The sequence below is a fragment of the Chelonia mydas genome, chromosome 16 (genome assembly GCF_015237465.2).
Source record: "Chelonia mydas isolate rCheMyd1 chromosome 16, rCheMyd1.pri.v2, whole genome shotgun sequence".
NCBI lineage: Eukaryota > Metazoa > Chordata > Testudines > Cheloniidae > Chelonia > Chelonia mydas.
In genome coordinates, this window is record NC_057857.1 from 15,518,696 (window position 1) to 15,545,939 (window position 27,244).

The 27,244-nt window shown below is 46.5% G+C and overlaps 1 protein-coding gene across 2 annotated transcripts in view; it reads left to right on the plus strand.

Moving 5' to 3' along the window:
• NTNG2 (netrin G2) overlaps positions 1-27,244 on the plus strand; it is a 79,968-nt gene that overhangs the window by 26,340 nt on the left and 26,384 nt on the right. For both annotated transcript variants that reach the window (XM_043530072.1, XM_007061040.4), the window contains 3 exons: positions 4,021-4,664; positions 22,326-22,498; positions 24,524-24,550. In XM_043530072.1, the coding sequence (XP_043386007.1) occupies positions 4,021-4,664; positions 22,326-22,498; positions 24,524-24,550 (844 nt within the window). The remainder of the gene's footprint in view (positions 1-4,020; positions 4,665-22,325; positions 22,499-24,523; positions 24,551-27,244) is intronic.

The window sequence follows — 27,244 nt, forward strand, 5'->3', positions numbered from 1 at the left end:
CAGAACCAACACAGGAGCTAAAGGCTAGCCATCTGCTTCTGCTCTCCCCCTCCTCCATACGGAGCTGCAATCCACCTACCATTTGGAAATTTATTGAGTATCTCAAGAGACAGAACATCTTAATGAGCTTTAAAAAAAAACAACAACAAAGTTCATTGTAGGAGAGGAAGGGAGAGAGTCACTACCTTTGTGACTTGCTTGATGACTATTGTGAGGTTGTACCCAACTGTATGAGCTGACTCACTACTGGAGTGCCCCTCTCATGGCTGGGCCTGGCATAGAAGTTCTCCCCTCTCTAGCAGCCCATGCAGACAGTTGCTGTAGCCCTGTGACGGTCCACCTATTTTCATGACTCAGCCCTCTACCCAGGTTGCATTTTAGTCCAACCCTTCCAGTTTAATAGAAAGTTCAACAGAAATAATTGTCCAATCCCTCCATCCAGTCTGCCACCATCAATCCTGGGTCCAGTGGTCCCTATGCCCTTTTCTCAGGGCCCTCAAAAGTGCTTGTCCCCTTACATCAGGGACTTCACACCACCTTCCCCAATGGCTGGTAGGAGAACCCAGGCCTGCCCTTTTCACTGGGTTCCAGTTCAAGACCCTAAGACTAGCAGTCAAAGCTCACTCCACCAAACTGCTTACTGCCACGTCTTTTTCCCCCGCTAAGCCTTTCCTTGGGCTCTCTTCATCCTACAGGAATCATCTTGTGCCTTCTATACCCCTTCCTACCCTACTACCAGAAGAGTGACTACAGAGTTCCTCCCCCCCTGCAGCTCCCTTCTTTTTTAAACTTCCTCTGTTTGCATCACCCAGCCCCTCCCCAGCTGGGTTTCATCATTAATTAGGCCTGACCCACACTCCAGGTGCAACCAGGTGGACTCAATTGGCCTCTCCAGCCCACATTAACCCTTCCATCACCTGTGTGGGGTAAGCACCCCATCACCCCAACCTCCATCTTCTCGCATGTTCACTTTTCTTTAAACTATGTCTGCACGTGTCCTGTTACAGCATTTAATGTGCAATTAATAAACCTTATTGTATCTTCTACAGCTAGACTGGGCCCTGCACTGGGTACTCATTATGGGGCATAAGGTGAAATATGGACATCCTTCACACCCCTGCGTGGGCTATGCAGACTTTGGGTTCAGATGTATAGGAGTAAGCAGGCTACGCATCCGCTACTCCCCTCCCTTCAGAACAGGTGTGTGGGACGTGGGTAGAGTCTTGCTCCTCTTCCTCCTTCCCTAAACACACCAGCCCACACCTGAGTCAGTGAGATGAGCATCCTAATTTGCTGCTATCCTTATCCCAGCAGTAAATTGCTGCCCCCTAGAAGAAGGGGGAAGCAGGAAAAGAATAGTGCCTGTCAGAGGCACCTTTCTTTCCTTGCAGTGCTCCTGGGGCAAGACTGTTGTGTGTCACCCCATACAAAATGCTTATATCATGTATGTTTCTGTTTTGCAGTGATTTCATTGGTGCTGTTTTTGCATATTGTGTTTTCTCTTGCATTGTCCATATCCCTTGTTACGTTTTGACTCTGATGTTCTTTCCCCATGATGTTTGTCCCCTGTGTGAACCTGCCTGGTCACTACTTAGAAAAGAAGCCTCTCCAGGGAAAACCCAGAGGAAAGTGAGCCTCTGAGGCCTAGTCTACACTGAAAGGTTTGCTAGTAAAGCTACAGAAAACCTTCTCAGTGCCGATGCAGCTTTACGGGCAAAAGAGGGCTTTTGTCAACATTGCTTACAGAGATTCCCTGAATGAAATAAACCATGCTGGCAAAATCTTTTTTTTTTTAAACCAGTATAATTTGTGTCTGCAGTATGCATTTGCTAGCATAGAAATGTTGTTAAAACAAACAACAGCACTAAAGGATATTAGGAAACAGACAAAAGTTTCTAGTGTAGACCTTGCCTTAGTGGCATTTTTCCCTCTTATATGGCTTACCCTTGTGTTAAGAGGTGCTTTGCTGCTATTTGTGCCGTCTTTCAGATGAGAGGCAAAACCAAGGTACCAGGACTATTACCTGTTTGTTTGTCCCAGTAAAATAAATTAGCTGTCTTAGACTTTAAGGCCAGAAGGGACCGTCGGGATCATCTAGTCTGACCTCCTGCATATTGAGGTTCTGTGGCCTGCACCTAGCCCCTCCTGTAATAGACTCATAACCTCTGGCTGAGTTACTGAAGTCCCCAAATCATGATTTAAACCTTCAAGTTACAGAGAATCCACCATTTACTCTACTTTAAACCAGCAAGTGTCCTGGTTTCATGATGAAGTTGTGAGTGTACTGCAGCAGAACAATGACCCAATGCTAAATTTCTCCTACAGTTTCAATAAATAAATGGATATGGGTTTCTTCATTTTCCATCAGCCACTTTCATATAGTGCTGCTGTGTATTAGTAAATAACTCCTACAATCCATCCAATAGGTGCCTGCATTTCAGTAATGAATGCAAGTAATTCCTCATTATAGGGAGTTGGATGATTGTGCTATATTATATCTTAAATTATATACCAGTATTCTATAAATATATATAGATTTACACATACACACACCCTACAATGGAACATAAGCCTTACCATATGGGATCAGGCCCCTGTTCCATCCAACCTACTAGTGGCCAATGTATTTTTTTCCTTCAAAGGAAGATGGGGAAAACTATCACAAAACACTTGGCCAACTGTGCAGTGCTCTAAATTCGTACCTGACCTCTGCAAGTGAGTCTGAAGCATAGCATTGATTCACCTTATTCCGCTTGCATAGCTGCAAGTGTTGTTAAAAGGCAAGAAAATTACCCAGCCCCTTTTGTTTTAAAGATTAGCTGAAGTGTCTGTTTAATATCAAATGTCCTTTTACCAGGAGAAGAGTTTGTTAATCTGATAATTTTGCTCTATCGCTAATTACTACTGTCCTTCTGTGATTCCAGAGGCCTTTGTTTCTTTACACACAACTGGATCAAACCAATATTACTAAAGTTACAAAGTCAAGCACTCAAATGTTAAGAAATGCCAGAATTAAGGTTGCTTGTGCAATGTGAATTCAACTCCCTTGGGCATGTGCATTATGACACAGTCTTTAATTACAGACAGCCTTAATTCCGGCATTTCCTAACTTTTGAGTGCAACCTTAATAATGTTCCTTTATTGTAGGTTGTGTGAGAGATTTCCTATATTTTTGAAAACAAACTGAATAAACAAATTCCATCACGTGACATCACTGACACCCACACAGTTCATCAGCAGGGCTGGAACCTTTAGTTCCACTGCACAGACTGTTGCCACTTGAGCTAATGGAGTCAGTGCTAGCAATAGGGGATTCTCATCCACTCTGTGGGCCAGTACGGCAAGGGGATGAAACACACGCTTTGCCAGTGAGTTTCAGAGATAGCTGCTGACAGCAGAGGAATGTTGGGTTTCCTCCCTGGCTCTGGAAGGGAATGTGCTCTAGTGGGCATAGAACTCAGTGCCTGCCCATTCCCACCCACGCTTGACCCTTTCTGGCTCCATCCCCTCCATTTTGTTCCTGTCACAGTCCTGTCTCTTCCCAACCTCTGGCTCCTTGTCTCAGTCCCAGTCTCCTTGCCCAGCCAGTCCTATGCTCTCTCTCCAGTTTTATGTCTAAATTCCAATCTTCCCTCTCCCCTCTCTACCCAGTTCCAGTCTTCCTGCCCTGTCAGTCCAAGTTCCCCTTTCCTGGCTCCTCATCTGGTATGTCTCTCCCCTCCTCCGGTCTTGGTCTCATCCAGTCTCAATCATGGGCAAAACACCCACCTTTTCTCTTAGCCTTATCTTGAAAATGGCTGAACCATTTTGTCTGAAATTTTCCCAAAATTTTAGCCTGAGAGATACCCAGCATATCAAATTTCATCCTGAAGGGTTAAAATTTGGCAATGTTATAAGTAACTGGAAACAGGATGTTTGTCATGGGACGTGTGGGCAGCTTGAATAATAGTTGGCACTACCAGCCCCACCTTTAACAACACTAAGGCTCGCCTTCTTCTCTTATTATTGTTCATCTTCCAGGAGAACCCATACCTGTGCAGTGATGAGTGTGACGCTTCCACCCCTGACCTGGCCCACCCACCAAAGCTGATGTTCGACAAAGAGGATGAAGGGCTGGCCACCTACTGGCAGAGCGTGACCTGGAGCCGCTACCCAGAACCCCTGCTGGCTAACATCACACTTTCCTGGAACAAGAGCATAGAGCTGACAGATGACATTGTGGTGACCTTCGAGTACGGACGCCCCACCATCATGATGCTGGAGAAGTCCCTGGACAATGGGAGGACTTGGCACCCATACCAGTACTATGCGGATGACTGCATGGAAGCCTTTGGCATGCCAGCTCGGCGGGTCAGAGACCTCTCTACCACCAGTGCCAACAGGATCATCTGCACAGAGGAGTACTCCCGCTGGGCAGGCTCCAAGAAGGAGAAGAACGTGCGGTTGGAGGTGAGGGATCGCTTTGCCATTTTCGCTGGCCAGGACCTCAGGAACATGGACAACCTGTACACCAGGCTGGAGAGCGCCAAGGGCTTGAAGGACTTCTTCACCATGACTGACCTGCGGATGAGGTTGCTGAGACCGGCACTTGGGGGCACCTACGTGCAGAGGGAGAACTTGTACAAATACTTCTATGCTGTCTCCAACATTGAAGTCACCGGCAGGTAACAGTTACTATATCCATGTTTGTCTCTCTTCTTGGAGGGATGGGGAAGGGGACCTAGTGTTAATATCAGAAAGAACCCAACTATATGCATTTGTTAACCCATCAGATCATCAACTCAGTATTTCTCCCCTTCCTCACCACTCTCCCAATTCAAGACAATATCAACATTCGAGCAGATGGGTGGCATGTCCCCTCACGGGATTACAAATGAGCCTCCTGAAGGGACTGTGAGAGTCTGCCATGAAGAATTGCTGAGTCCCCACACTCAAACACAATAGCCAATCTAGCAGCAAGAGCAGGAGATTAAAGAGTTGGGAAGTGGGTGTTCTGAGTTCTATTCCCAGCTCTGCCACAGACTTGCTCTTTGTCCTGGGCCAAGTCACTCAGCTCCCCTGTATCTCCACTGCCCCCCACCAATAAAATGGGGGTATTAATACCTATATTATTAGAGTGTTTTGAGGTTTTATTAATGTTATAAAGCACTTTGAAATGAAAAGCAGCATAGAAGTACAGGAGGCTCTCTGGTATGTAAACATAGACTTTCCTTCACTCCAACCAGAGGGATGGCATAATATATGCCAAAAAGTTGATCATCTTCACCCTGGAGCAAGGGATGCCTCTGAATATTGTGTAAGTTTGAGTTAGGTCAACAACTTCCTCCAGCCCCTTCACTGATCTCCCTTCTTGCTAGCACTGCTGCTCTTCTGCCCATCAAACTATCTGACCCCAAACCCATTTAGCAGCGCAGTCTATCAGGGAGCATAGTAGATTGTTGGGAAAGGCCAAATACCCACTCAGATGTGACCCGAGATTTAACTGTGTTAAAGGGATCACAAATAAGAGATTCATCTCCCGGGCTAGAGGGCTGGAATAGCATCCACTGAGAACCTACTTTGCCCTGCTGCTCTATGCACACAAGTCTTCCAGTAACACCTCAGTCCTGCCCTTCATTAACCACAGCTATTATAGTCCCGAGCACTGACACAGCTCTGCCAATTCACCTCAGTGCTGACACCTACTCCGCTGCTATTCCAGCCCTTTAACACAGGATGACAGTCTCTGCCCTGACAACCTTTCTAAGGTTGTCTAAGATGATGAGTGATATATGAAGGCTGGTGGAGAGGGATACTAGGCTCCAATCACTGAACTCCATTTCATTTATGATGCACGTCAAGATTTGAACCTGGCTCTTCAGAGATGATGGTCTACCCCACTGAGCCCCACACCCCAGGCTGTCAGTGGTTCAGTCACAAGAGGTCTTTGTGAAGTTTTATCCCACTGGCAATTTTGTTGTTTCCCTTGGTTTCAATGCTTATTTCTCTGTGCAATGCCATATGTTACGTTATGACATCAACCGAAAAAGCAAAGTAAGGTGGAAAAGTGCCGAGCTGGCTAATTTCCCATCCAGCTTGTGTGAGACTTGCAAGCAGGAGGGAAAAATTCCCACCCAACTAGCAAGGCTCTCAACGATCACCAGAGTGACAGAAGAGCATCTTGTATCATTTCCAAACTGCTTGCTGCTAAGACTTGCAAGTAGAAATGTTTAGGAGGTGCCACCGTGGTTGGGTTTTCTGAATTCATGCCCAGGAAAAGGAAACGGTGCAAAGAAATGAAAGGGTCCCTCTCTTTGGGAGTGGGGGACAGGGTGATGCAGGGAGCACAGTGCGTGCACTGTATTAGGGGAGAAGTTTGGTTCCCAGGTTCATAGCTGCCCTAATTCAGCAATGGGCTGCCAGTTTATTAGCAGGAGCTCCCACAAAAGTTTTCCCCTTTAGCTGTCAATGCAGCCAAGTAACCACATACGTTTCTGCTCACAGGGAGCAACTGTGAGGGGCTGGGGAACCTATGTGTTTGTTTTTCCCTTTAAACAAAGATACATTCTCAGAACTATAACCCAGGACACAGGCAGCATCACCTGGGGCAGACTTTGAGGCTGTCCTTGCTGGGCACAATCTGTTCTGTTCCAAAGGCAAAATAAATAAGTAAAAATCTGCCTTTCAGAAGTATTATTCTGAGCTTCTGGCAGGGAAGACTGAGCAGTGTCCAGTGAGTGGGTGAGTCCATCAGATACAGGAAGTCACCCCAACCCTCCCTTCTGTTTGACGGTGGAATTTTAACCAGAGAGCTCCCCATCTGGGTGTCACGTCCCTGCCCTTCCCTCTGCATTAGCGGATTTCCCTGTGGGAGAGCATGCCCTGCTCTCCTCCATGTCAGGCCTGTGGTGTAGAACACGTAGGCAGTTTGAAACATGTGGGGAGGAGGGAAAAGAACAGAGCAAGAGAGAGAGGAAACAAAGGGACAGGGCAAGAGGGTGAAAAGTGGGAAGCTGAGTGACGAGAGGAGACGAGGAAGGTGCCTAGACCCTCTTCTCTTTTCCTTGCCCTTATTTTCCTCACTGAAAACAGTGAACACCTTTACTTCCTGCTCCATCTCCTGCCAGTATCTCCCTTTCCTCCTTCAGCCCACTTGGGGGTCCACTTCTCACAGGGTGCGCTCGCTGAAAGCTTGGTGTGGAAGCAGCCGGTGTGGTTACTGACAGCAGTGGCAAAGCCATGGTAATCAATTCACAGCTCCAGTAAGCACACTTTGAATGACTGTGTTGGCATGATAGTTGTAGGTGGTGTATCAATTCATTAGGTTTGGTTGGACTATGGGGCCATGACAAGGTTGGAAGGGGTCTCATCTCTGAAAGGGGTAAATTAGGATCAAATACTTGGTGCCTTTGCATAATGGCCTTTGGGTTTCAAAAATGTACAAAGTTTGTACCTGTTGTGTGGGCAAACCCAAGATCTAGTATTATTTATACAGCACCATCAGTGTACGTAGTCCAACCAAAATGATCCTGCCCCATGGAGCTTACAGTCCAGTTGAGATTTGCCTACTGTCCAATTATTCATCATAAGAAATGCTATAACCAAACACAGTGTATTTTACAAACATTAACTGTCTAAGCCTCGTAAACACCTCTTTGAGGCAGGCAAGGATTAGTAGCCCCATTTTACAGAGGTGGAGACCCAGCTAGAGAAGTCATGCGACCTGCCCAGGGTAACAGAGGAAGTTGGTGTCACAGCTGAGATTAGAACTCAGGAGTCCCTTGCTCCCACTTCCATACTCCGGCCACTTCTTTTTTCCCCTTGAAGATCCAAACAGCCTGGATCGAGCCCCTCTGGATGACTAGTAAGGCTGAGGAGTAACTGTGACTGCATGGGGCACTTCAAGGACAAAGGGCAGCTTGTCACAAATGTCCTGAGAGGTTCCAGCATTTTACTCAGGTGAGCAGGACTGAGTGCAAATGCTTTGGGAGTGATGTGTTTTTGTGAACCCTGAGCCATTCTGCAATCATTGAGCAGTGTAGTGTAGGGGACACCAAAGATATGCTCTGAGTAGGGCTCAGAGTAAAGCAGAAGGGGCTGGACTCCCCTCCCCACCCATTGTACTTGTTAAAATAAAGTAATTGGTATATAATATAATAAATGTGCTGGAGCTTTTTTCACATTCAATGGAATTGCTACAGCTGTTGAGACTTTTTCCTTCTCTTGTGCACTGCACTGGGTACTTCATTTGATATTTGCCCCTCCTTTCTGGGCTGCGTAGGGTTCTCCACTGTGATATTTTTCATTCTCTCTGTTATTAAGAGGAAAGTAAATGAGACCTTCACAGCACGGAAGGTTTAAAACAAAATCCCAGCCCTTGTGTGGGGTTCCACTTACTCAATATTTGCCATTCAAGCTTCGGCTTCTGAGCGAGGTGCCTCAGCAGCTAAAGCCAGCTCTGACCCCAAACTTAATGAGATTAACTTTTGATTTATTTATTTGTTCTTTCCTCCAACAAGTAGAAGCCGCAGTGGGTTGTGTAATGCGTCTCTAGGGCTCACAGGGAAGGGGAGGGCGAAGAGGAGGGAGGGTTAGACTACAAATGACCAGTGGAAACTGCAGCACTATTTTAAGTAGGGGGACAATTACGGGTGGTTTTGTTTTTGCTTTTTAAGTGTCTGAAGAGCTCCCTCCTGCCAGAGCTGGCAGGCTGCCCATGCCTGCTGCAGAACAGTGGCATCTCTGCTCCCCTGGTCCCTCCACTCACCTCCAGTTAACATTTCAGCTGTGTAGGGTGACTTCACAAGCACACTGGCTTGGGTGCTTTCTGAGTACTCTGAGTTTTCCCTGGGCTGAAATCGGAACTGTTTATGCAGCCTCTTCTCCGCTCCCAGACTTTAGGCCTGCTGATAAAATGAGACCCAGCTTCGAGCTGCCCTTGCTCTCCCCTTGTTCACACTAGTAATTGCTCTGTCCTTTCCCCAAGAGGACAGGCCCTTTGTGGGTCAGATTGAGGGCGGAGAGGCAGAGGTGTCCCTCAGTCTGGCTTGCCCACAGCTGCCAGCTCTGCAACTGAAATGCCAAGAGGGTGGTGGGAGGAATTCTTGCCTGTTGGAGAGGAGCCATGGGTGGGTGGGAGGGAGTCTTCATCTGAATTGACTCCCTCCCCGCTAGTCCTGTGATTACTTCAGTTCCAGCCTGCAGGTTGTCACTGGAAAGTAATCTAATACTGACTGTAAGTGAAGCTAATTAGGACGCAGGTATTTAAAACCAAATCAAACCCTGTGTACAGCTCAGCAAGGAAGGGTCACCTGGTGCAAGTACGGGGGAAAAATCGATGTGAGACTGATATAAACACTGCACTGGAAAGAGAGATGTAGCTAAGAATACCCAGGACTGCTTCAGTGGGCCAGAAGGAGGAGGGGAGGGTATTGAGTGATTCCAGGGCAAGGGAATGAATCGTTGTGTGCAGAAAGGTGCAAGTGCATAGATAAGATGGTGTATAATGTTGAGGATCAGGAAGGGAGATTACAAAGGAAGAGGGAGACTATAATTACAAAGAAACAAACATTTTAAAAACCAGAAGGAAAAAACTTACCTGCAATATGTGGGATCCAGTGACCTACAGATCCGGACAGCCAGTTGGATGAAGGTGGAACACTGCATGCTAGGAACAGCAGTCTCTGTGGGCTGCTCCTCCATATTACAAATGGGAGCAGCTGTAGTCTGCTGCAGTGGGTATGGTTCTGAAGCATAGGTGGCTTTCAGGTGGGCAAAATTTAGGCACCTCTCCTTTAATTAATAGTCCATCACCAAGTTTCAGTTTGAGTGGCCCTCCGATCAGTTAAGTAAGACTGGCAACTTTGACTCCTCTTGCAGACTTCCAGCATCTTGGTATAAAGTGACTTTGTTTCTGATACTGATGAGATTGGAGTACATAGAGGCGGCTAGCCAGTTTCCAATTGGCTTTAACAGGCAGGAGAAGAATTTGATCATCACTTAAATGAAACCCTTTGTCACCAATACAGCGTATGCCTCAGTGGAGCTTTCATAGATTCAAAGGCCAGAAGGGACCATTGTGATCATCTAGTCTGCCCTCCTGTATCACACAGCCAGAGAACTTCCCCACAGCAATTCCTACAGCAGATCTTTTAGAAAAACATCCCATCTTGATTTTAAAAATGGTCAGTGATGGAGACTCCACCACTGTTCCAATGGTCAATTACTCCCACTGTTAAAAATTTACACCTATGTACTTCTGTCACCTAGACATAGCTCATGAATTCAGTGCAGTTTATCTAATTCCTCTGCAGAACAGTGTGTTCCTGTTACAGATACTGTGACGCTGTTGGATGGGCCACCCCAGAACCCGTAGTCCTGCTGGTAGGTTACACAAATCCTCCTTCGGTCAAAATGGCATTTCTGCAAGCTCCTGGGCTCTCCCGGCCAACCCTCCCGCCCCCGGCTTCTCTAGAAGAAAAATTATCACAGGAACCTGACAAAACTTCCTGGAACAAGAGCAGGGCAGAGGTTAAAAGGACTCAGACTAACGGAAGCTGTTGGCCTCATTCTCACATCCACATTCTGTAGGCCGCACTTTTCCGGGGACCGTACGTACTCTGGAGGAGAATGTGTGGCAATCCATGGAAGCTCTGGGTAGGCTTGGAGGTCTCCATTTTGTGAGTGCTAAGTGTGGTGTTGGCTGGAGCATACTATTGACTCTGCTATCCCCCCAAGTGCATACATACGCACACAGGCACCCTTCTCTGTCTGCACCTTTACGTCACACTAGCTCAGCTAGGTCTGTTTCTCAGTTCACGTCTGGCAGTTTATTTTTACTCTCTCGCTCTTCCTTGGTGTTCTTTTTCTTCTTCCATCCTGTCCCTATTGATCTGCTGAGTAACTGGAGATGCACAGAACTTAGGACAGGAATAGAAACGAGAAAGCGCTTGGCCTGCATGAGTGTGTGTGCGCGCGCATCAGACGGGGTAGTGCGAAGGAGGGAAATGGAAAGACCTTTCCACACAGCTCTCTGTTCACAGCTTAGTTCTCTGCTCAGAACAGCAACCAACGCAGTTAACCATGTGAGATTAAATGAATGAGGCTCCTCGTCTCTTTTCCTGTGTGCAGAGTCACAGTGGGTTTGTCAGGCAGGTGAGATAGAAAAGGCCACACTCTACTCCTATCATGCAGCATCTCTTTGGAGTAATTTTCTCCTCTCTGGAATGTCAGTCACAGCAGCATTCACTAGGGCAAACTCCATCCCAGAGGGATTAATGAGCAGTAATTGAAGTTAATGTGGCATAGCCAGGACACAGATTCAGTTATGAGAAATCAGATTTGAGAGAAGTGACTCAATTTCAGACTAATTAACAGATTCCTCTTTCTTCCTCTCTTCCCTGTTTTTTTTCCCCTTTCTCTCTTTCGCTCTCTCTCTTTCCAGACCTAAATAGTCCTCTGAGAAAATTGCGGAATGTGAGCTCAGAGATGTCATTTATATTACAAAATGCACATGTGAAATAGGCTTAGAGAATAATAATACCTCGGCTGCTAGGCCTTTGTCAGGCCAAGGATTAATTAATTAGAAGAGATGATTTTCAGTTTTGTAGGTTGTTTGTTTTAGATTCCCTGCCTCCCCCTTCACAATCTATTTTCTTTCTGTGAAGGTTTTTTTGTTGGTGGGGGGTATTTTTTGGTTTAAATTTTCCACCTTCCAGTGCTTTGGTTTGTAATTTTTTTCTCCGGTTGTTTCATGCTGCTGTGAGGTACACACTTTTACACATGGATTCCCTACCAGGGTTGCCTTTCTTTCTGCTTGAATAAGAGCATAGAGTTTGCCATAGCAGACCAAAACACTAGTCCACTATCCTGCCTCCCGCAGTGGCCAGTACCTGCAGCTTCAGACTCAAAGGAACATGACCCTCCCCAAACAGCCTCATAGTGCAGCTGGTTAATTGTCCACTGCTAGTCACATGCAGGGGGGTATTCTTTGCTGCCCTCCCAGTCATCCTGTACCGCAAAACATGACAGTTGGTGGTACTAGATAAAACATCTTGCCAAAAGAAATACAATTACCCCTCTGCTCAGCTGAGCTGCAGCCTCCTGATTCTGTCCCTTTGTATGGTGCAGTGGCCACAGCCCTTTGTGTTTTCATGTTTAGGACCCAGATTGGAATCTGGAAATCGGTACATGTGTGAAATGAGTTCTGTTTGGTCTCAGCCTGTATTTCAGTGCACGGAATTTCCTAACCCTCTGTCTATTTAGAAAGTTGTAGGAGAATCTCTACATGTGTAGAAACATCGCTTGCTATCTTCAGTCATCTGACAGCTGCTACTGGGTTGTTTTAGAGGTGAGGTTCTTAGATTTTGATGAACAACTGACCAGCGATCAGACATGTTTTACTGAGGAATGCAGGGGGGACTGGGAGCAGCATCTCCACCTGTTAGCAGCAGGAAAAATACACATGGGTACAAGGCAAAATGTTGTAATACATTTTGGGCTTCCCTCTGAGGAGATGCTGCTACTGAGTACAAGGTTCCTGCCACTCTTCCCCTGCATTGTTCTTGGAATTCCCAAGAGGTGTGGTATGTGTCACCCAAGTTAGGGGTGATTGGTGCCCAATAAACTATGGTATCCTGGCTTTGAGGATTGCCAGTCAGCTAGGGAGAGTGTTCTGATGATGCAATATTCCATGGGCTGAGTGTGTTCTCTCTCGCTGCAGGAGGATTGTATGGATGGAGTTTCTTTGGAAATGGTCTGAACTGGAATTAACTCTAATTTAAGAGAAATCTTGCTCCAGGCCATATAGTTAAATTAAGTTATTAACTCACATCAGCTGTTTGCTTATATTTCCCCAAGACTCTTGAATGCTATTACTGTAATTGCTGCAAAATGGAGGAGAGTCCTTGCAGGCTTGCAGTAAGGGGGGGCGAGAGCGGGAGACACAGAACGCTCCCCCTTTGTCCAAGCACTAGTGACATTTCATCAATGCCAGCTGAGAGATGCCCAAGGTCCTATTACCTGCCTCTGGCTTTGTTTTGTGGAGCCTTCTTTCCTTTTGTTGCCGAGTTGTGTCCGGTTCTGAGCAAATAATAGAATTTCATCGATAGACTGAGGAGATGATGTATGTTAAAGCACTTAATATAAAGAGACTTCTACAGGAGCCCAAATTAAATTTGGCCAATGAACTCAATTGCAGGCATTATTGCGTTCCAGGAGAAAGTCCAGAGAACATTTATACACATTACTCTGCAAATATTTATGTTAGTATATCCGTGGTACATCCTTTTCACCCTTCCTCCTCGTCTGCCCCCAAACCCCTACCTCAGAAGGTTTTTAAAAAGACTGCTCTGCATGTAAATAATGATAAGGGGAAATCCTTTCCAAAGTTCAGCAGTATTTTGACTGCTGCTGAGTGGCAATTTATTTAAAATGACTTGCTTCACCCAATGGAGTGGCTATCCATTATGCTAATCATCTTGGCATCTTTTAGATGGTCTTCTCTTGATAACCCAACTTCAAATGAATTTCTAAGGGCGGCACAAATAGTTTTCTTTTCCCTCAAGGGTTCCAGTAGAATTCACCAGTCCATAACAACCCTGTGTTGCTAGGAATCTCTGTGGAGAGTATTGCTCATGGAGGCTGGGAGGAGCAAAGCATCTCGGGGATGAGTTTAATCGGTATGGGGCTTTGCTCTGTCAGGCACTGTACAGTGGATGCATTATGTGAAGTGTCCTGCACATTGAGGCACCATGACACATATCTTGTTCCACATGATGAGGATCCAGGATATTAATCTGCCTTATGCAAAGCTGCCAAGTTCAGACTGGGATTTGAATATCCCAACAGTGTAGCCTGTATTCAGACCTGGAGTGGTGGTTTGAGGCTGAAATGGGGACATTCAGATCAGGATCTGGATTTCCCCAGGGTTCAGAGGTGGCAGCGTTGGGGATTCGGATCCCATGTAATCAGTTCAGGCCCATCTCTAGTCATATGATCATAGAATCATAGAATATCAGGGTTGGAAGGGACCTCAGGAGGTCATCTAGTCCAACCCCCTGCTCAAAGCAGGACCAATCCCCAATTAAATCATCCCAGCCAGGGCTTTGTCAAGCCTGACCTTAAAAACTTCTAAGGAAGGAGATCCTACCACCTCCCTAGGTAACGCATTCCAGTGTTTCACCACCCTCCTAGTGAAAAAGTTTTTCCTAATATCCAACCTAAACCTCCCCCACTGCAACTTGAGACCATTACTCCTTGTCCTGTCCTCTTCTACCACTGAGAATAGCCTAGAACCATCCTCTTTGGAACCACCTCTCAGGTAGTTGAAAGCAGCTATCAAATCCCCCCTCATTCTTCTCTTCCGCAGACTAAACTATCCCAGTTCCCTCAGCCTCTCCTCATAAGTCATGTGTTCCAGACCCCACTATAAGATCAAATAGCAGGATGTGAGCCTCATGCTGAAGCCATCAGACGTTGTCATGACAAGTGTCTTCTGCACGTTGAGATTACTCGGGCTGATTTACCACATGATGTTTTCCCACCTCACAATCTGGGACAGTGAGAAACCCAGACTAGGTTATTTTTCCAGGAATTTGAATCCAAATAGAAAACTCTTCTTTCTGGGAAAGCAGGGAGCCGCCTACATTCTGTATTCACTGGGAACTGTTTCACTAGCTTCTGGGTGCACAGATGGAGTACAGAGAGTCCCAGTGCAATGGCCATTGTATTTTGTATTTGCAGACTTGCTGTGAGGTCAGTGAAATAGTTGCTTCATGCTTTGCTGATCTGTCAGAACAGTTGCAGAGAATTAGGTAGAAACAGGGTTAATCATCCGAGAGCTGCCTAAGTGCTGTGTGTAAGCACAGGCGGTGGATGACAATAGCGGGAAGGGAGGAAAATAGTTATTCATGTATTCACGAGAGCCAAGATTAGTTGAAAGAGGGACTTTCTCAGGGGCAGAGAGGAAAGAGCTCCCTTCAAACACATGGTCCCGTGAGACTCATTAAAGGTTCATCAGTTACAGTGAGCAAACAATTCAGTGGAAAGTCATCGTAATCAATCCTTTGGATGGCAGACAATAACAGCTTTCCACACCTGTGCTGAGTTTTCCCGATGCCAGCTGTGATAAGCAGGGTGGAAGGAGGGATTTTAATTTGGAGCAATTCCATTGCTGAGCTCCAGGGTGAGTCTAGATGGTCTCTGACTGGGGAGTAGGAAAGCTCTCCATCTCTAGCCTGAGACGCAATCTGCATTGCTAAGAAGATGGTGGCAAAGTTATCAGCTTTGAAGTATATGCTGGCCTTACTCTCAGCTGTGGAGAGAGGGCAGGTGATGGAGGAGGGAAGGGAGGACAGGTGGAGGTGGAGGAGAGACGTTGGTGGGTAGAGGTCATCTCCCACTGTAGAAATGGTGTGGAAGAAAGCACTGGAGGAACCCAGCTTCTGCCCTTCCACCACTCTCTTGTATGCCAGTCACAGGCCTGTCTGAAAATTCTGGATGCCTCGAGCTGCTTGTATGTGCAGTGTGTATGTCTGACTCAGATAGAGGGGGCTTGGGGCCAGGGCTCCTTCTTTAGTTTGGGGAAATTCTACGGCCTGTGTTACACAGGAAGTCAGACTAGATGATCACAGTGGTCCCTTCTGACCTTGGGATCTATGACTCTAAAGCTCCTGGAGAGTGAGTACTGGGGACAAAAAGATTTCAGGGGTGATGAGTGCAAGGAAAGTGAGTAGGGCAACTTACCCACTTACTGAGCGTTTCCCCATCCCTAGAGCAGCATTACAGTGTGGTCCAGTGGTTAGAACAGAGGACTGGGAGTCAGGGTTTCTGGGTTCTGGTTCTGCAACTGAAAGTTCATGGTGATTTTTTTTGGTGGGGAGGGACGTCACATAGGTGCTGGAACAAGGGGTGCTAGGGGTATGGCAGTACTCCCTGGCTTGAAGTGATTTCCATCATCTACAGCATTTACAGTTTGCTTCAGTGGCTCTCAGCACCTCCACTATGTGGAGAGTCATTTAACAGCTCTCTCTGTCTCAGTTTCTTGATCTGTAAAATGGGGATAAGGACCCTTAGTTAGCTCACAGGGGCATTGTGAGACTGAATTCAATGATCGTAAAGGACGTGGAGATCCTGGGAATCAAATCGACTATCTCAATGGATTTTTTAAAAAACTATGTATGTTTTAATTTTATGATGAATGAAATACCAGGGTGGTGGCTGCCTTTTTCATTCTTTCAGCTATGCTGGAAGTCTGCTGCCCTTGCCTGAGTCTCGTCGGCTCCTCATTTACAAACCTTAAGCGTGCTGGCCCTCCGTCTCTCACGCGGAGACTTGGCACTGACGTGCCTCTCTCACTGAGACCTCTGGAATCTGACTCGTAGAAATGGAGATGACTAGGAAACGTTCTTCACGGCTGCAAAATGATGCCTACACACCTGTAAACTTTCCCTGGCGCCCTGCAGTTATCCTTGTGTCCCTGGCTTAGGCCTTGGCAGACTAGGCCACGCTGCGTCATTTCAAAAGGGAAGGGGAGGACGGCTAAAGGACCTGCATTAAAAATCAATAAATACTTCTGTAATGTAAGCAACAGCATTTGGAGCCAATACTATAGTGTTACTACAGCATTCAGGCCTATTACTAGGGAATTCTGTTTGACATTCTTCTATTTATTCCCAGCATGGACAAGCCATGTATGCTTCCCGCACATTGCCCTAAGGCTGGGGATGAGAGAAGCTGAGACTCTATGGCCTATTTAGTACTTGGCCTCTCTGCTGATGCCACCTCCTCTGCTGGGTTTTTGTGTTAGAGAAGCTTACCCATGAGGAACTGGACTGAGACCCACCACACTCATTTCACACAAAGGTCATTGAATAATTATCAAATGGTAACCACTGTCACCTGGTCTAGACTTGAACCAGCAACTTAAGGGGGAAAGGCTCTCTCCCCTTAGCAGCCCTTGAGCCAGACAGCCCTTCCTGGTGTAACCATTTTATAATGGTAGAAAGGGAAAGGAGTTGTGGCCGCCCTGAGAATGGAGAGGTGCACAGTAGCCTGTGCTAGGACTCGTGGCATTGTTCACCCCTCTAATATAATTGATTAGATCCTAAACCCCTTTTCCTGGTCCTGCCCTGGCTCAGACAGTTGGATACCTGATAAAAAGGAGCAAAGAGAAGCAGGGCTTGCAACCCTTGGGACTGGACTAATGCTATTTTCTCCGTTCTCTGCCTGCTGGATCTTGGCTAGAGAAAGGCACTCTTTCCCCTATGCTGCCAAGCTAAAGCGTGTGTCCTTGAACTGAAGGCATTGATGGTGATGGGAGGAGGAGAGTTGTTTTCACCCAGCCAAACCTGACGAAGGAGTTAAAACAGAACAAAAGATGGGGCGGCAGTTGCGGATGTGGATGGGGGACGGGAGTGGCAAGTTTTGCTCCAGGCAGCAGCAGCGCGGCAGGATCAGCAGCCTGGGCCATGTGAAGCTGCTCCGCTGTTCATTATTAAATGATGCTTCCTGATGGATTGGTCTGAAAAGTGCTGTGTTGTGGGGTCAGGCCGCTCAAGTTATAGTTTTCTGGTTAGATGGATGATTCTCAAAGGCCGAATTCAGAAAGCAATTCCCTGATAAAATTGATCCTTTGGACGAGGTAACTTTTGTGCTATGGATAGGGCCAGGCAGCGAGAAATAGCTGACCTGGGACTAAAGGGGGAGGGCGGCGGGCTGTCTCTGCTGCTTGCTTGCTCTTTATTTAATTTTGCTTGTTTACACTCATTAGAGAGCGAGAGCCCTCTCTGGGAAGCACAGTGCCCAGTCATCTCGACGTGCTCCGACAGCCAGACAGATTGAAGCATTTTGTGGCTGACCCAAGAAGCCTGTCCTTCCTCAGCCATGCCCTGCAGGTGTGACAGAGGAATGCATGACCACTGCCCCAGGACTAAGAGCAGCCCCAAGTGCTGATCCAGTAGCTGGTGCTTGGCTTGGCCGCTGTGCATCATGGGCAGTGAGCTCTGTGTGCGCACGCGGGCCATGAGCGTGCACGTCTACCCGCTTCCAGCGGAGACCCTTCTTTCACGCTCCTTGTAAGATAAGTCAGGGCTGCATCCCACTCTCTGGCTGAGACTTGGTATCTGAGGCCTAGTAGTTAGGAGCAGGTTCAAATTCCATGATGGGGTGCAGCACCTCAGCTCTTCCAGGGAACCCCCCTAGAAGAGTGGGGGAGATACGCGAGCCCTAGAAAAGGGCAGAGGATTTGGTCAGCTTCTCTGCCCCCATCATTGTGCCATGCGACTGCAGGTGAAGTTAAGAGAAATGTTTAGTAAAATGCCCCATGCAGATGGAAGTTCAGACACTAGCAGCTCAGCAGCACCTTTCTATTGTAAGAGCTGCCCAGGCCCTGCCCAGGGAGGTACAGGCCATGACTGAATAACCCTGGTTAGCCTCTGTTGCTGCCGTGGGAATGCAGTTGGTGGTGAACAGTCTTCTGACTCGGGGAAGGCCTTGGGGCATGAAGAGACTGTCACATTTCACACATGATCTGATTCAGCTGCCTTGTCATTACAACAGTGTACCTATGAGTGACTGTAAAAGGTATCAGGGGCCTATGCCCAGTAGTGGCTTTTGGTCCCCTTGTCATGTGATAGCTGCGTGCATGGCAGAGGGATGAGCTGTAATACCTTTCCCTTCCTGAGGCTCTCAAAGAAGCTGGCAAATATTGATTGGTTAAGCATTATCCACGCTGCATTGGGAAGTATTAGACACATTTTATAGATGAGGAATTGGCGGCAAAGAGGTGAAGTAACTTGCCTATAAATCTATGGCATAGCCAGGAACAGAACCAGGAGCCCTGTCATCCAGGCCTTTGCTCTGACCCAGCTTACAGCTGCACCGTTGAACTGAGGAGGGGGAGTTGCCCTTTGCTTCACTCTTCTGAAAAGCCTAAGTGTATGGGAGAAGGATAGTTCAGTGGTTTGAGCATTGGCCTGCTAAATCCAGGGTTGTGAGTTTAATCCTTGAGGGGGTCATTTAGAGATCTGGGGCAAAAATCGGGGATTGGTCCTGCTTTGAGCAGGGGGTTGGACTAGATGACCTCCTGTGGTCCCGTCTAACCCTGATATTCTATGATTCTATAACCATTTGGCACACAACAGTGCTAGGGTTCCATCTGCCTTAGGCCTATATGCCTACTGGTCATGCTTTAAGCTTCCATCTCGTCTCCATCCCTTGACCTGGAGCTAATAGTTCTGCAGGGGGGAGAGGACAACTTGTGCCCTGGGATCAGTGTTGCCTCAGGAGCATCAGGAATCCACCTCTCCTCTGCTGAGAAAATGAGACGAGGAACGTGCGGCCTTGACCACTGGAGTGTCTGTCAGAAGGGGAGTGAGGAGCTAGAAGAAGTTAGCCAGTGAAGTCAAGGCTGCCCATGTGTAGCACCCCTGCTTCTGAGCGTTTGTATGCTGGCTTTTAAATGGTGGGTGCTAGAGTTGAATCATGCACTTTGTTGTCCCCTTTCACAAAGAGTGAGTAGTGCTGTACCTCCCCGAAGCCCTTGCTCTCTGACTCAAGCCTGGGCCAGCTCAGCAATGGTGATGCTCTGACCTGTTTTAACCTGCTATTTGCTTACTCCTCTCCCCCTTCTTCGTTTGTTAATTTTATAGCAAGAGAAGGAGCCAGTGCTCTGTGGACTCTAAATAATTCACAGAGTCAGGCTCCATGCTCCAGAGTGCTGGTCATTGCCTATTCAAGGGGGTTAAGACATCAGTGCAGAAACTTCCCTCAATAGAGACAGAAGGAAGAACCCATCACAGCTGAGACATGGGGACCCTTTTTTATTAAGTGCTGGCTAACACCCCCTTTTCCAGACTCTCTGATTTACAAGCTGCTCCCAGCGTTTTTAAGAGCTATGGTTTTTAGCTCTTTCAGCTGTTACCTGCCATTGCCAGCCTGCAGTAACACAGACACTCAAACATAACATGCTGTGTTTGGCAGCTCCTGCTTGAGAGTGCAAATTTGCTTCCTGATGGAGTGTATATTTCCTTCTCTGCCTGGGTCAGAGATGAGCAAGGATTGTATGTTGGAGAGGAGGGACTCTGCCCAGTTTCTGCATGGCATGTGAGTAAATAGTTTGCCGGAAATAAGAACAAGGAAACAAAAATAACTTATGAGTGAAATCTTCCAGCCATGCACAAATGGGATCACAGCAAGGGCAGACTCAGTGGATCAGAAACATGGGTATGGGACTCTTTGGAGATTCTAAAGAAATTTCTGCTCCTGGAATATTTTCCACAAGAGATTGTGATTTGTCTCTTGACTGGGTATAGCGCAGGTGAACAGTACCGGGTTTACGGCTCTTGAGACTAATGTCGTCTGTTTATTCCCAGAACAGATACAGCAGAGAAAGTAGCCAGACAAGCTTCTCTTATGCATTGTCCTATCAATAGACCTGATTCTCCAATGCCATGCACCTTCTGGTCATTTACACAGTTAAAAAATGAGTACTACCCAATCAGATTTCTTCACTCACTTACATGGGGGGTTACATTTCTACACCCCCTTTGCCCAGATATAAATGATTACACAAGGTGCAAGGTAGTAAAGAATCAGGCCCATTGTACCTCAACCCTAACCTAGAGGAACTACTTGTAGGATAAGCAGGGTACTCAGTCTCCGTGGTCTATAGGGCTCATAGCCTGAGCCTAGGCCTGCGAGCCCTGAGTTCTAATCTCAGCTCTGACTTTGTAGGAGTTACATAACCCCTCTTCTTCAGAGTCCTTATGTGTAAAATGAGGGTATTTAATGACTACCAGTCTTGCAGTGGTTCATTAAAAGTTTAGTCATTAATATTTGTAAAGTGCTTAGTACCGTTTTCATTCTTTGTTTTCTCTGGACACTTCCAGAAAGGAAGCAAGTTGTGAGGATTTTTTTTTTTTTGACAAGTGGCCTTTTGTCCACTAAGAACTGTCCTGAGACTCACTATATTAATTTCACACAGGGCACCAAATAGCCATCAGTCGGTCATAACTTTCAGTCATCACTGATCAGGGCTGGATTGCAATGGGTGGTCTCAGGATGAAAGGTTCTATATCCTATCACTACTCCACTCCCTGGGAGAAAGGCTCTTAATTTTAACAACCTGCTTGGGGATTGAGGGTCATGACTCATTAATATAAACACGAGCTATTCCTCTAATATCCTGTGTGTCTGAGGGCCCAAGATAGTTCAGAAGAAGAAAATGGGGGGGGGGGTCTGGGTGATCTCAATGATTCTCAGAGTCAGCCTTCCCCTATCTTATCCCCCTAGATTTCAGCATGGGAAGAACATGTGAAACTGGGGGGTCTGCATGGTGTTTTGGATTGATATGGAGGGTTTATTTAACATCAGTCTGCCTTGGATCACAGGTGAAAAGATTTTGCTGATCTTCACTTAAGATTTGGTGATTGTTGGTGCGGTGGCATTGAATTCAGTGGTGTTGCACAGGGCATGAGTCAGCACAGAATTTAGACCTTAACATGTAGATAATGCCTTTCATCCAAGGATCTCAAAGCACATTATAAATAGGTCTCATAACATTACCCCCATTTCACTGATGAGAAGAGAGAGGCACAGCGTTAGAAAGTAAGGCCAAAGCTGGTTGCCTAAAATCAGGCCCCTAAATCCACCTTTAGGCACAAATATAAAAGTGGCCAGAGATGCAGTTGCTCCATGAGTCTCCTGTCTCCTAGAACCTTGATCTTACCAGGCTAGGTTTATAAACATGGATAGTCCTGTCCTATTGCAGTCATGTGGTTAAAGGACGATACCTCTCACATTGGAAGAGGTGTTTCAGATCCTCCATAAATAGGTGAATGAATCCTTGTAGCACAAATGCCAGACACAATAGGAACATGGGTGAGTGCCATGAAACCCTTGTCAGAGCTGCTGTGAAGGGGTAACTAGCTTGGATCTAATTCTGTACATTCAGCTACACAGCATGTCCATCTCAGCTGGGAGTGGATGGCTTACTGTCCTGAGAACATAAGAATGGCCCTACTGGGTCAGACCAAAGGTCCATCTAGCCCAGTGTCCTGTCTTCCAACAGAGGCCAGTGCCAGGTGCCCCAGAGGGAATGAACAGAACAACTAATCATCGAGTGATGCATCTCCTGTCGCCCATTCCCAGCTTCTGGCAAACAGGCTAGGGACTCTATCCCTGCCCATCCTGGCTAATAGCCATTGATGGACCTATCCTCCATGAATTTATCTAGTTCTTTTTTGAACCTTGTTTTAGACTTGGCCTTCACAACATCCTCTGGCAGAGTTCCACAGTGGCATTGTGTACCATTCTACCTCTCTCTTTCTCTCATTTTCCTCCTACAGGTGTAAATGCAACCTCCATGCCAACCTGTGCTCCTTTAAGGAGGGCAGCCTGCAGTGTGAGTGCGAACACAACACCACTGGTCAGGACTGTGGCAAGTGCAAGAAGAACTTTCGTACCAGATCTTGGCGGGCTGGCTCCTACCTGCCTCTCCCCAACGGATCCCCTAACGCATGTAAGTCACTATACTAAACTGAGCCCGCACACTGGCCCTCTGCACAGTGCCTGCAAGTGTAAGTGAGCACTGCTTCAGGATGCCTCCATCTGGAGTCAATGCACAGGTCTGCAGAGGAGGCGGGTTTGGTTTTACAGTGGAAGTGAACCTTTGCTTGGTTCTCAGTGTGCACAGGAATTGATTGCTACGTGGGTAGATGGAAGGGGAGCTTGATGACTATTTGTAGTGAAGTGGCTGGAGTGAATGGATGTAGATGGACAGAAGGGTATCCAGGCTCACAGATGGTTAGGTGTAGGCCCTCAGAGAGGTCCATGGCCTTGAATAGGCATTTTACTCTGAATTACTCTATGTCCCTTAAAGAAATCATCATCAAGCAACTGTGGGAATGTGTTTACCTTCAATTCAGTGCACAATAATTGCACTGAAGACTGAAGAACAGGAGGATGGAAAGGAGTGTTGGGTGCCCTATAGATTGTCAGCTGGAAGCTATTCATGTGTACATCATGGAGTATCTGGCCACAGTGAAGAAGACAAAAGTGTCCCTGTTCCTCAGCACAGCTACAGTCCCGTGCAATTAACTGTCTGCTGCATTCGTGTTGTGGTACATGCTCACATGAAAACAAGAACAAACATCAAGGCTGTAAGCCATCATCATCAGATGAGCACGGGAATGTTGGTGGAGGATGACACCAGACATAGTCCAATATCTCCAGGGTTATGTCCAGTTTACATTAGCAGGCTTGCTTAAATGTCACCGAGCAGCAGTAACTACTCCAGCCTTTTAAGTAGCAGCCTTGAGTGTTACCAAAGAGAATCCTTTTTTCTCTCCCCCTCCATTTCTGAAAGATTTATGTGCTTTAAGATGATCAAAGCTGAAATACAGGCTCCGAAGGCCGTGACAGGAATGTTTTGTGTGTGCCAGGGATGGTAGATGAGCTGGTTCTTTGAAAGAGAACAAGCTTGTCAGCTACCGCCAAGTGCCTGTGTTCCTTCAAAGGATCCTGGGAGAGGTTTTTTTTTTGGTGTTTACAGGGACAATGACATGCTATTCTCTTTGTCTTCCTTCCATTTCTCTATCTCCCCTTCCTTTTTCCTCACTTTCTTTATCCCCACTTCCCTTCCCTCCATTTCTTGCTCTTTTGGACATCTGTCACTCATTCTTCCTTCCTTATATCTCCACTTTGCTCCCCCTGCCAGTACCCATCTCATCCTCTCTCCCTTCAACTTTCTCTCTGGCAGATTTATGGCCAACTTCTGGAGTAGAAGCAATTCTCCAAAGGCCTTTCTCACCAGTCGTCGTAGCATTTTCATTGCTAGCCACCTTCTTTATGGTTGGGGAAATCTGACTACTGGATATTTATCTCCTCTGTAATATCTGGATTAAATGTGACCTTAAACAGTCCTCAAACTTTCCCCCCCACCTGTGACCAATAAACTAGCAGGGTTGGAAGCTGGCACCCTCAGCCTCACCCCTAATGAATACACAACTTAGAGGCAATTTCTTCCCACCAAAACCTCCCAGCCTCAGGTCAGATGCGGCTTCCCGTCTCCCCCAACCTCCATTGCTGGGTGTTCTGTTCCAACCTGAAAAATACCAGCCCCAGTACAATCCACTCATGAGTCAGGGCCCGCACTTTGGGAATGCAGCAGTGGCGATGTGGAGCAAGTGCCGTAGCAGCACTGACTGAGTTCACATCACACGGTTTCTCAGAAGAGACTATGACAAATCTCGAAAGCATACGTGACCCTTACTGGGCATAATGGCAGGTCAGGAAAAGGGTTAAGAAGAAATTCTATTAGCAGTATGCAAGCTGGCTTTCCTCCCCGCAGCCACTGCGGGTAGATTTCAGCCTGTGCCTCAGGACCCAAACATTTTCAAGGCCACTGCTGTCTGGTCACCTCTACGGTTTGCCTTAGGCTGCTTTTAAGATGCAGCAAGCGGGAGCAACTATCAGCAAGGCTCCTGTTAATTAGCACAATGGCTTCTCGGCTTCTGCTGACCCTGTTTCTTTTCCTTTCCTCCAGGTGCAGCTGCAGGCTCGGCCTTTGGCAGTAAGTAAAAAATGTAACTGAACTGCTGGCATGTGACATCTTCAGCGCATGGGCCCTGTACACATCACTTGGGAGACAAATGGTTCTTTTCTGCTCATTATCATCTGCCAGGCAATAAGTCTTCTTCTCTAATTGTCTCTCATTGTCTGTCCCATCAAAGAGCTTTCTATTTTCCTTCTTTGACTTCAGTAACCTCATTGTTTCTTTCTCTGGCATGGTTTCTCCCCATGAGGTTCGTTAGAGTGGCAACAGGAAAGGAAATAAAAAACAACACACTTCTTCAAAAACACCAATGATTGCAGTGAACTTTTCCCCCCAGTTTTACAGACTCCTGCTCCAAGGAGCTGTTTTTGAATGCTTGGATACGGCATCCAGTTTGGGTTACCTTGGGCTATCATGCCATCCATTTAAAAATAAAAGTATATATAAATGTAATATTTGAGGCACAAGCAATTGATTTCAGTGGGGATTTCTGCAGACCAAGCACCTTCAAACTTTGGGTCACCTGGAATATAGATCTGCATTTTGTGGCTCAGGTTATTCTCTGAAAACCATATGGTGAAGCTGGAGAGAACACAGTGGAAATGTGATGGTGAATGGGATAGATGGGCTTGTTTATGAGCATAGGGCAGCTAAAGAGGGATTATTTAGCCTTCACAGAAGACAAGAGGTGACCTGAATTAAGTATTTAAACTAGCTAAAGGTTATTATGAAATTAAACATGATAATCTACATTACATGAGGTTGTGGGACAAGCAAGGACTCAGGGACATAGGTTGAAGAATTTATATTCATTATAATCCCTCACATTTTATTATTACTGGTCAGAGCAATGAGAATTGGAATAGAATGAATATTATAGTCAAATCATGGAATCAAGTAGTGTTCCTGGATTACTCTGTCATCCCTGGGGTAACTCCCCTGACTTTTCAGGAGTTATACCAGTGATTAATTTGGCCTATTGTATTAAATAATCCAGTGTTTGCTTTTTGGAATGTATTAAGTGAAAGGGACGTCATTTGATTTTTATGATCACCTTTTGGTGGTCTGAAGGGAATTGTTTTGCTGATTAGAAGGTTTGCCTCGGAGTATCTTTGCCATCAGAGAGCTCAAATGTATAGGAGAGAGATGGCACAGCTATTGTCAAGCTTTCAGACAGGAAAGGCTTGTGTGGCCCGTTTCTGATCCCACATGATTGTGCAACTCCTACCTCTCTTTGCCTTTATCTATCCCGTCATGATACAGACGCTCATTCTCTCTTGTCCTTTTTAGGCTTAATTAACAATGAGTTAGTGATAAAGTTGTCAATATTGAAGCCAACATCCATGCCAACAAAGTAAAGTTATGTAGTAACCCAACCAAAACATGCACATGCACACAGAATCTTCCTGGGTTCTCATCCCAGATATAACACTGTCCCAGTGCTAAATTCTCTCTGGAATGGGTTACTCCCCCTCCCCCAGACCCAGTAGCTTCTTCTGTAGATATCCTGCAGCTTTTTGGTCATCAGTGTCCCAGTTCCTGGTAGGTGACGTACTCTCAGGAGTGAGGCTGTCCTTGTGTTCTGTAACCACCAGCTGAGGGCTGGTTTGTAGTGGTCACTGTTAATCCCCTTTGGTAGCGTACTGGATAAAGTCCCCAGGACAGCATGTTGATGTAATTTCTGTAGAGTGCTGGTTGGTGACTGCAGAATGGGAACCCGTGGGGCCAGGTGAGAGCCATTCCCACAGGCATACTCTCAGGGCTCTGAGATGACTTCAGTAAGGAAGGAGAAATGAGCAGCTTTTGCTACTCCTTTATATGAATAGTAATGGCTGGAATTTACAGGGACTTAGAGCTAATTCTCTTCCATTAGATTCAATGGGAGTTTTGGCATTGACTTGAGTGGGAGCAGGTCCTGTGTGCCTCCTTCACCATGAAAATAGGATTTTGTGTACCATAAGAAGCAACAGCGAGAGCCACAGAGACCCTCCAGCGCCTTCTTTCCACCTCTTCTTTTTGTTTCTTGTTAGTGTATGAACGACCACTGCAAGTTTCCACTACAAAACCCATTACCCCTACAACACCCAAAACTACAACCACCACTCCCACTGCCACTAACCAGCCTGTCACCACGCAGCAGCCAGGTGGGTGCCAAGCTCCACCCCGCAAGGCAGATCCTACCCGTGCTAGTACAGATAGGTCCCTTAGCTTGTTCCACTTCCTCATTTCTCTACCGGCTTTGCTTCACGCTGCAGCTCTTTGAATGGCAATGATTAGCTGTAAAAGGAAGATTATCTCCTCTGACTCCTTGTTCATCCATCTTGTAGGAGTTTCTGGGGACATGGATAAAAATCACACTGGATGGGTTGAGATCCTCCCAGCCAGCAGAAAGCCTAATTAATGTTCATCCCTAATTTAATTCAATTCAGGGAAAGGGCATCTGGGCCTTGAACATTAATAATACACAGATTCTTCCCTCTTCAGCAACAACAGTGAACCACAATCCCAAAGTCTGCTCTTTAGAAGAGGCAGGTTGTTGCATGACCCTTCATCTGTCCGTCTATCCTTTGCTGCTGCTCTGAGGTTATCGGAGCATCATTTCCCTTTGCCTCAGACCAGGAAGTAGAGGCCAGAGCTGGAATGTGGGGGAGTCTAAAGATATCATTTTGAAGTTTTTACTTTGAGAGCAGCCTTTCAAAGTCCTCCTGAGAA